The sequence below is a fragment of the Podarcis cretensis genome, assembly GCF_951804945.1.
Source record: "Podarcis cretensis genome assembly, chromosome: 15".
NCBI lineage: Eukaryota > Metazoa > Chordata > Lepidosauria > Squamata > Lacertidae > Podarcis > Podarcis cretensis.
The window spans coordinates 4,332,231-4,343,213 of NC_137185.1; the positions used below are offsets into that span (position 1 = coordinate 4,332,231).

Consider the following 10,983-nt stretch of genomic DNA (forward strand, 5'->3'; position numbering starts at 1 on the left):
TGCCAGAGCGGTACCTATTTATCTACTTGCACTTTGACGTGCTTTCGAACTGCTAGGTTGGCAGGAGCAGGGTCTGAGCAACAGGAGCTCACCCCATGGCGGGGATTTGAAGCGCCGACCTTCTGATCGGCAAGTCCTAGGCTCTGTGGTTTAACCCACAGCGCCACCTGCGTCCCACAGTTAAAGGTAAATCACTAAAATAGATACGAATTAATTTTCATCATTTCCCCCAGCCTTTGAGACATTGAATGGGTTGACTGAACACAGCTGAGAGTTTGAAGGGGAGGGACCATTAGTGAGGCCCTGACTGAGGGAGGAAACTGGAATTTGCCTTCTGACCTCACACAATTTCATATGAAATAAATTCATGAGGAACTGCAAAATGTTTTAATGCTCCTTCGGGAAGCCTTGCAAATTATTTAATCCTCCTTGAAAATCCTGGAACCTAAAAACAAAAAAATTGAGCAGTCAGGCTCTACACCAGCCATCCTCAACTTGGTTACCTCCAGATGTTGTAGACTACAACTGCCATCAGTCCCCGCCAGAATGGCCAGGTGCATCTAGACAATGAAGGATGCTCTACATAGGCATGCTAAAAAGGTGCTTGGCCACAGAACCGAAAGAGAGATGCAACAGCAAGGTGGTAGAATCTCTCACACAATTTTTGAAAACGCTTTTCTTTTCCACAATTGTAGGACAAGTTTTTACCATACCCTGATTTGGTAACGCCACAATGGGTCAAATAACACTGCTTCATAGGTCAAATCAGGCCTACAGGCTACCTGCCATTCATCTTCACCTTAAGTAAACAGTGAAGCAAAAATAAGTGCCCCCACCTAAAACAAAATAGAGCTTTAGAGGTAAGCTTACCGACAATGAGGGCACTGAGCTCTTTGTTCTGTCAGCCAGCGCTGTCAAAACAATGATAGACATATCATAAGAGACTGGAGAATTTCAGAAGTGTAAGAAGATAACATGTCACAGATCTCTCCAGATTTGGACTTATTTCTCAGAAGTAAGTTATCACTCAGGGGCTGTATCCAATGCTCTCTGTGCAGGAACTGAATAGACTTCTATGCATACAAGGGAGGGCAAACACACATAAAGACACAAGCTGAGGAAATCTGAGAGATAACTTACTGAATCTGGGAATGGTTAACTTGGGGAAGTTTATGGAAGGAAAGTTATCCACCACCAACACCCAGCTGACAACCTTCACTGGCCTCTGAAAAGCCTCTCTAGGGGTCGCACTTGTTCAGAAGAGCCCCAAACTCTCCAGAGAGGCTTTTCCGCGGTGCAGGAGGTTGCAGGGGGAAGGAAGGGATTATAAACTTTCCCTCCATCAATATTCTTAAGTTAACTTATGTAAGGGTCCAAGCCACTGGGACATTTAGAAAGCATACATAATAGTCATCAAACTATGAATGCCAGAAGACATAATACACACACTAACAAGACTACCCTTCTGGAAATCTTCAAAGTTTATGTTTAGGAAACTCTAGGGTTCCCCTGAAGATCATTGGGGATTTCTCTATTAACAATTGTTATGTCCTTTTCCCACAACACACAGTAACACGCCATGGAGTAACAGCTCCATGGTATACCTAAGGGTGTACTGTGAGTTCATACAGGGCAACAATTAAGGTCCAGTAGCCTGGCCAGTGCTGCATATTACCTGAGTGTATCATTCCTGAAAATATGCTCCACTACCTTCTGCGGTGCAAAGATGTTCCATGCCTAACAAAAATTACCTCCAAATAACTGGCCAGAAATGCCTCACAACTGTTAGTTACCCCTCACCACCTCTTTGGTGGTCTGGTAACGTAGTAAAAATGTAATGCTAGCAATTTTAGTTGACTTATCTGATAAGACTGAGAGCTAGTAACTTGCTGGTGTCTTTGAAAGTATGTGTTATACACGTACTTTACAGATTCATCAAGTGGTTTAGAGCAATTCTACCTACCCTTCAGTTGCTACAGCAGTGGCATAAGAAAATGCAGTGTTTGTGGTAAGGAGGAAAAAATCTCCAGCAAAAATGTATAAATTAGCAAAGTTTTTTTCTTTCAATTGCAGCAGCATTTCACATGTTCACATACAAAAGCTGAAAGGGGAAAGGGTCAAACAACATGGGAGATGTAGAAGAAGTTGCTGGGGTGGGGGTGTTGAACAAGATTACCACTATGGTCCAAAATGGGTAGATCACCACTGTGGACTGATGACCTAACATTTTCTCTGCATGGAGTTTCAAAATCTTTCCCCCTCCCTGAATCAGTTATTAGTTATAGTAGGTAAAAAAAGATAGCTGCCAGTCTTTTCCCCCACTGCCACTACTAGCAGTTGGGGAGGACAGGTTTTTAAAACATGGAAATGGCACAGAGAGAAAACAACTCCTCTCACCCAGAGCCACCACCAAACCCAGCCCCTCCATGCTGCTTTGAAGTATTTTTTAAATAAGCCAATCACAAATCTCCCACATAATATATAGTTTGACCCAAAGTTCACAGCTTACCCGAATGCAACTGAAGCAACACAGCTTGGAGCAGTGTGGACATAGGCGCGCATCACGCAACTTTTCCATACAAATGAAACATCGGAACACTTCAGCAATGCTCTGCAAAGAAAAAAATATAAAGTACTTCAGTCATGGACAAGACAAATGTCTGTGTATCAATCATGTATGTTAGCCACGTACACCCACTCAGTTCTTACAGACTCAAGGAACTGTGGAACTCTTAATACACACATAGTCTAAAATTTTGACATCTTCTAAAAAATCATTTTAAATAAGACCAAGCCAAAACAGTTTTTTAAAAAAACAACCATAAAAAGCTCTTCCAGAGCAATTAGGCCATCTTGGTTTTGTAGTTCTGTGCCACTATACAATAATCAAAGGGCAAAAGATGAACAGCTAGTTTATTACTCATTCAAATGAAAGATGAACCCAAGAAAGAGGCCTAGTACATCCACAAGGAGCACAGCACCTAGTCAAAAGGCAGCCAATGCAGCACCCCAAGACAGTATTAACTTCATTTTATAAAACGTATTTGCATGCTGCTTTTCAGGGAAATTCAGATTGGCTTATAAAACAAACAAATGCAACAAAGAAGTGGTGTTCCAACAACAAAAATAAGCCAACAATATGATATATCAACAGAGAAGGCTAGGAATCGCCAAGTAGAACTTGGTCGGGGGGCAACTTTGATGTAAGGACTTCCAGGACATTCCACCAACCACTCAGAGGAGAAGAAAAAAGAATGGTGGTCATGCCCAGTTAGGAAGTTGCTTTGGGGTCCAACCAAAAGGGACGCCCCCCCCAAAGAAGAGCAGCAACACCCTCAAAAAACATACATGTGATGGAAGTTGCAAAAGAAAGGCTCAAGCATGCTAATATTATGCCACCCCTATACACCAACTTCGTAACAACCACCAACTCCTAGCACTGCAACCTTGTGAAAGCCATAGCCTTTGGAAGGGTGCTTAGAATTATCTGAAATAAATTAATTCACTTGCCTGTGAGGAAATGGGGCGGGGACTCAGAAATCTTGATTCCAAAGTAGCCCCACCAACACACTTTAGGAAGGCAAGGCGAAGAAGAGGAGACCAAGGAAAGGACCCAGGAGTCCTAGCTCCCATATTAACCTCTGAACTACTGTCGCCACCCGCTCCACTAACCCCTGATAATGAAGAACCCAGGAGGTCTAGCTACAAACAAACAAACACATACATACATACACTTTAGGAAGGCATAGGAAAGGAGACCAAAGAAGGGACTCTGGAGTCCTGACCCCCCCCCAAAAAAAACTAATATTACCACCCCTCCAGTGACCAAGAGCAGGAAGTAAATCCCAGGAATCGTGGTTCCAATTTAACACATACACAGAGCAAGAAGATATGGGGATGGAAACCAAGGAAGGGACTCAGGCCTCCTGTCCCAGGCCCTGCCCTCTAAACTAATAATAATAATAATAATTTTATTATTTATAGCTCGCCCATCTGGCTGGGCTTCTGCAGCCACTCCGGGCGGCTTCCTCTACTACTATTCCCTCTACAAATCCATGATAGCGAAGAACCCAGGAGTCCTGGCTGCAAAATAACACTCACAGATATACATAAACACACGCACCCCTTAGGAAAGCATAGGAGACCCAAGGAAGGGACCCAGGAGTCCTGCTCCCACCCCTGCCTAGTATTGCTGCCCCTTTCACTAATATGTGATAAGAAGAACCCAGGAGTCCTGGCTGCAAAACAACACACACACACACACACACACTCCAGGAAGGGACCCAGGAGTCCTGCCCAGCCTAGCATTCATCCCTCCCAACCCGAGCGGAGAGGAGGACCCAGGAGTCCTGGCTCCAATAAGCCCCCCGACCCACTTTCTGAGGGAGATGCGAGAGGGCGAGGGGTTTGAAGGCCCCTCCATCCCCTCAGCAGGTGGATCCCCCCGCCTGTTTCTTTTATTTTTTTACCTCAACACTTTGCTCGTCCATGACTCAAAACAGCGTCTCCCCCTCGGGAGGGGTGGGAGGGAAAGGAAGCGAGAGGGACCTCCGGCGCCGTCACCTGAGGGAAAAGAAAAATATTTTACTATATTATATGTATGAATGTATGTGTTAATGAAACACATTGCAATGTGGAGGGAGGGGGTCGCCGGTTTTTTGGCACCTCACGCCGCAACCGCCCGGTGACCAGCCATTTTCCTCTCAGGCGAGATAGGAGGGGCGAAGCCGGGGGGCAAGTGGCGGTGGTGGGAGAATAAATAACAGGAATAACAAGGCAAATAACACGGGAGTCGTTAACGGCGCCTCCTCCTCCTCCCGCCTTGCGGCTAAAGGGGGAGAGCCGACGAGGCTCCTTCTGCCTCACTGCGCATGCGCCGCCATGCTCCCCTCAGAAAGGCCGAAGCAGAGCGGAGCGAGGCAGCCTGCAACCGCGCATGCGTCTATCTCTTCCCCGCCCTCCAAGGGAAATTGCTTGGGCTCGCCGGTGCTTTTCTCTCTCCCTTGGGCGAGAGGGAGGGAGTGCCCCGCGGCACATGCGCAGTACGGGCTCTTTGGCTCTGAAGGCTGCTGCATTCAGTGGAGGGGGATGAGCGCGGGTTTGTTTGGATGGCGGAAAAATAAGGCGCAGCCTTATAAATCCCTCCAGGGTGAACTGGGGAGAGGATTTGGGCTGAAACGCTGGAGAGCTGCTGCCAGTCAGTGTAGACAGTACTGAGCTAGATCATGGAGCAGTGATCTGACTTCCTGTGTTTCCAAATAAGCTCAGCAGAGGTAGGTTAGCGTAGCTTGCATAGCTAAAGCTTACACTGCCACTTTTAATTTTTTTTGGGGAGGGGGGAAATAACTACAAAAACCTCTGCATTTTCACCGACCAAAATGAAAGCTTGTGTTGGAAGGATTTGATAATAACTTTGGTTGGCATGCATATATCTGGTATGACAAGGTTAAAGTGTATAAGGGGTTTAAAAATCACATTGTCAGGAAAGCACTATATAATGTTTGGATACGATACAAAGATTTATTGGAAAGTAAAACTCCCAGGTGGCTCTCACCGATGGAGGCCAAGGAGGTAAAGAAACTTAATATGAGAACTAATTGGCCGAAATTTTAGAACAAGAAGGTGGTGAATTCAAATTACAAAGTTATGAGAAAATAAAGTCCAAGGTACGAGATTGGCTCCATTATTTTCAAATAATGGAGGCCTACAAACAAGACAGGAAAATTGGTTTCCAGGTGGAGAAATCGAAATTAGAAACAGAACTGTTAGAACCCAATACTAAGAATTTATCAAGAATGTATAACTTGCTGTTGAAGTGGAATACATTAGATGAGACAGTGAAGTCTGCTATGGTTAAATGGGCACAGGACATAGGTCATGACATTATGTTTGCTGACTGGGAGCAGTTATGGACCACAGGTATTAAATTTACGGCATGTAATGCCTTACGAGAAAACATTATGAAAATGATTTACAGGTGGTACATGACCCCAGTCAAGCTTGCGAAGATTTATCATTTGCCCAATAACAAATGTTGGAAATGTAAAGAGACTGAAGGTACCTTTTTCCACCTTTGGTGGACCTGCCCAAAGATTAAGGCCTTCTGGGAAATGATTTATAATGAAATTAAGAAAGTGCTTAAGTGCACCTTTAACAAGAAACCAGAGGCATTTCTCTTGGGTATGGTTGGCCAGCTGGTGTCGAAGAAGGATAAGAATTTCTTTTTGTATGCTACTACGGCAGCAAGGATTCTTCTAGCAAAGTATTGGAAGACACAAGAGCTACCCACGCTGGAGGAATGGCAGGCGAAAGTGATTGACTTTATGGGATTGGCAGAAATGACTGGCAGAATCCGCGACCAAGAGAAAGAGACTGTGGAAGAAGATTGGAAGAAATTCAAGATGTATCTTAAGAACTATTATAAAATTGAGGAGTGCTAAAATGCTGAGGGAAAAGAAGACGTAGAATTGCAGCGGAAAATTGTGTTTAATTTTAGGGTGGAATTGAAAAAGAGAATCAATTTTCATTTAAATTGGTTAAGAAGGGTTGCTGAATAATGGTTTAAAATTAAGGATGCAAAAAGGGAAAGGTATGGGGAAGTCCGGGAAAAGAGGGTTATGGAAATAAGGTTAAGAAAAAATGATTTTTTGTATTTGTTTTTATGTTGCTTTTGTTTATGTTAAAAATTTGGAAATTAATAAAAAATTTATTTAAAAAAAAAAATGAAAGCTTGTGAGCAAGATTTTGAGTATGCCAGAACTCTTTATTTTTATCAGGGTTGCATGGGTGTGGCCAAGCGGGGCAGAGGAGGGCAGCTGCACCCCCCTAAATCCAAGTAAATCAATAACTGAGGTTCTGCCCCCCCCAACATAAATCCAGGCTACACCCATGCAAGCTATTTATTTATAAAAATATTTATAGACCACCATATCATAAAAATATCGGCAGTGTACAATATTAAAACTTAAAGTAGTTTATAAGCATATAAAAATATCATCAAAGTGTCTGGCTAACCAAAAATAAAAATTAAATAGCTACAAAGGCCCACCTACTATTATAGATGCCTGAAGGTCAAAAGCTTGAGGCCAGTCTTAACACTGGGGACTGAAAAAAATGACAATTAAGTCAGGAATGAGGCACCTGTGGCTCTCCAGATCTTGGACTTGAACTCCCATCAGCCCCAGAGGTCAGGAATGATGGGAATTGTAGTCCAAAACATGGAGGACACCAAGTTGGGGAAGGTTTCATTGGATCCAAGCAAAGCTGGTGCTAAGAGTTCAGCTCCTTGGCCAGCTAGTGTGACAGTAATTAATAGAGCAGCTTATGTTCTGTAAACCTATTAGAATGTATATCCTGTTTGTAGTAGTGGTTAGACCAGTGCTTCCCAAACTTGGGTCTCCAGCTGTTTTTGGACTACAGCTCCCATCATCCCTAGCTAGCAGGACCGGTGGTCAGGGATGATGGGAATTGTAGTCCAAAAACAGCTGGAGACCCAAGTCTGGGAAACCCTGGGTTATATTATTGGACTAGGACATAGGAGGCCAGGGGTCAAATCTCCACTTGGCTATAAGCTCAGAGTGTGTGACCCTGGGCCAGTCACCACCAAGGGTTGTTGTAAGGATTAAATGAGGCAGGGGAAAATCATGTATTCCACCTTGAGCTCCTTAGGAGGAAAGGTGGGATGTAAATACAATTAAAAATAATATACACACAAGTCTTAGTTTCTGGTATTTATGCTACTTTTTATATATAACAAAAATGCCACTTGCTATAACCCTAACAGCCACACATTTTAATCTGTTTTCCCCCTGCATTCATTACAGCAAAACTCTGATCGCCAAGTCAGTACTGTATTTGTGATCAACGTTGCTCCGGTTTTCCTGTCTAAGAATGCTGACACAGTTTACATAACCCTGTACATGTAGTTTAGCAGCTCCACTGCCACCCGCTTCGCTGGGCACCACTCAATGAAGGGGTTAGCACACTGCAGCTTGCAGTTTATGCCACAAAGAAACTGCTTATACAGCGAGGGGGAAACAGGCCAGCTGAACAAGCAGATTCTGCTTATTATCCTATTATTTCCTCAGAGAGAACCTATTTCCCCAACACATTAGGAGTCCTAATACTTACTCAGCTGTACATTACTTTTAAATTAAGTGGGACTTCACTTCTGTGCCAGAATGAATAGGACTAAACTGCACGTAATTTATGGGGAAGGGGCCCAGGTCAGTAGCAGCATATCCGCTTTGCATGCAGAATGTCGCAGCTTCAATTGGTAGCAGATCCAGGTAGGGCTGGGAATGTCCCCTGCCTGAAACCCTGGGAGCCGTTACCAGTCAGTGTAGACCAGGGTTTCCCAAATTTGGGTCTCCAGCTGTTATCTAGCAGGACCAGTGGTCAGAGATGATGGGAGCTGGAGACCCAAGTTTGGGAAACAGTAGATAGTACTGAGCTGTATGGTCCACCTCAGTATAAAAACAGCTTTCTATGTTCATTCCTAGCCATATTTACCTGGAGGTTTATTGTCAGCCTTCCTCTGGACAAGTATAAAGAGCTGTTAGCCAGCATATAGGATTGAGGTTTCTTCTTAAACAGGTCACGATCTACCAGGGATGTGGACTCCAGATGTTGAACTCCAACTCCCATCGTCCCCAGTCAGCATGGCCAGTGGTCAGGGATGATGTGAGGTTGGTTTAGGATTTTGAATTGGGAAGGCGTGAGCAGCTGAGGAACAGATAAGGCAAAGAGCCAGTAATTGACTTCTCCTGGTCAGTGAAACTTGCAGTGCGCTTGGGCATGCTTCAGCCAAATATATCTCAGGGGTAGTGCAATAACATTATTATTATTATTATCATAGGTAAAGGGACCTCTGACCAATTGGTCCAGTCATGACCGACTCTGGGGTTGCGGCGCTCATCTCGCTTTATTGGCCGAGGGAGCCGGCGTACAGCTTCCAGGTCATGTGGCCAGCATGACTAAGCCGCTTCTGGCGAACCAGAGCAGTGCATGGAAACGCAGTTTACCTTCCCGCTGGAGCGGTATCTATTTATCTACTTGCACTTTGACGTGCTATCAAACTGCTAGGTTGGCAGGAGCAGAGACCGAGCAACAGGAGCTCTCCCCGTTGCGGGGATTCGAACCGTTGACCTTCTGATCGGCAAGTCCTAGGCTCTGTGGTTTAACCCATAGCACCACCCGTTGCTTGTTACACAAAGGCCTCCATGCATGCCATCCTTGACCTCTTGGAACTGATGCCAAGGTACAAGAGCCTAGCGGCTGGATCAAACTAAAGGCCTATCTAGTCAAGCATCCTGTTCACAGTGGCTGCCCACAAGCAGGACTCTTGAAGATAAACCCACTGACAGCTCCCCATCTCTTACATCCAGCATCTCCCGAAAAAGGTTTGTAGCCTTCTGTGAATCACCTGTGAATCACACAGGAAGAAATCAGTTTGATCTGTTCAACCTGCATTAGCATTATGTCATGAAAAAACAAATGATATCTTAAAGAGGGGCGGGGGTATTTCTTTTTAAGATAATGTTGGCCACTTGCACCCACTCATTAAGAACTAGCAACCTTGTTCCCAGCGTTGGTCTAGAATTCTAAGAAACCCCAAAGTCAGGGCAGTTTTGAAAGGTTTGGTCCATTTTGAACCAAAATGGTGTGCAATCATATCCAAATAGAGACAAAAACCTGCTCCTTGGTCTCTGGAAACATCGTGCAAGATTTGGTTATGATATCTTAAGAGGTGCCGAAAAAATAGCAAACAGAAAAATAAAAATATAGTAGCCTGCTACTTCATCAGGAACCCCTTAAAAAAAAAATAGAGAGAGAGGGGTATTCTCCCTCCCATGTCAATTATTCAGCTCAGGCTGCAACCCTAAACTCTTTACTATATCAACTAAATCTTACTGAGTACAGCAACACATATTTCAGATATATAGGATTAGACTGTACACAGTTGAACCCCAAATTGTGCCAATTAAATGTCATCATGAACAAAAATGAAACCCAGAAGAAGAAACAACTGGATTAGTAATCAGTCAAAATAACTCAATCATATTACTAAATAAGACTATTCCCGTAAGAGCTCTCAGCCTCCCTTTATAAAACATGAACCTTGACAGACAGTATTCCAATAAGTAATCTTAGGATGATATGGTACCTTCCAAGAAATTCAAATCCAAGTGGAACTTTAGTTCGTAGGCACCTAGGTGACATTTTGGCATCCTTGAGCCTTATCAAGGCAAGGCCATATCCATATGAACAATGCTTTTGTCTTGGGATGTTTGAAGCTTGGTTGTCCAGAGCTACAAGAGGCTCCCAGCAACAAGAGTTTGACCAAGTTCACAGCAAGAAAGTGAGCTGCCTCTTGGCTCTTGTAAGTGAAAGGAACTTGCCAAAGGTCGCTCACCATTTCTGGCTGAGACACAACTGATTGATCACTGGGTCCACTTGGGAAAATCTGGTGCCATTTCTTAATGCCAGCCTACTCGCTTGCCCTTCATGCCCCACCTGTGCTGCCACTGCTAGGCTTAACAAATTTTATGAATTGAATTGCTTTGCCATTTGTTGCTCTACAGAGGAAGTCGTTCAAAGGCATATTTAAGCCAGACTTTCCCCAAACTGTAGGCCTGACAAATCATTCAAATTTTAAGGATATGGAACAAGCCATTTAAATTTTTTTCTTACATTATAAACATGCCTACAGGTTTACCCTCTAGGGCACAACCATTCAAAGTTAAGCTTATTTCAACAAGCAAGATTTAAGCTTTTACACTGAAACTGACAGGATTGAAAAGTACTTACTTTGACTGGATAAAGCAGGCATCCCCAACCTTCAGCCCTCCAGATGTTTTGGACTACAATTCCCGTCATCCCTGACACTGGTCCTGTTAGCTAGGGATCATGGGAGTTGTAGGCCAAAACATCTGGAGGGCCGCAGGTTGGGGATGTCTGGGCTAGAATCAATGCCCAGGAGGA

General features: G+C 44.0%; 1 protein-coding gene across 3 annotated transcripts in view; it reads right to left on the bottom strand.

Moving 5' to 3' along the window:
- Positions 1 to 4,904, bottom strand: part of TRIM37 (tripartite motif containing 37) — a 44,015-nt gene extending 39,111 nt beyond the window's left edge. For 2 of the 3 annotated variants that reach the window (XR_013833497.1, XR_013833498.1), the window contains exons 1-4: positions 4,666 to 4,904; positions 4,470 to 4,563; positions 2,510 to 2,611; positions 871 to 911 (exon numbers count right to left, since the gene is read on the bottom strand). Coding sequence is in view for 1 of the 3 variants with exons in the window: in XM_079955502.1 (XP_079811628.1) it covers positions 871 to 911; positions 2,510 to 2,611; positions 4,470 to 4,490 (164 nt within the window). In the remaining 2 variants the exon portion in view is untranslated. The remainder of the gene's footprint in view (positions 1 to 870; positions 912 to 2,509; positions 2,612 to 4,469; positions 4,564 to 4,665) is intronic. The other variant, XM_079955502.1, reaches the window with a different exon arrangement.
- Between the last annotated feature and the right edge of the window lie 6,079 nt (positions 4,905 to 10,983).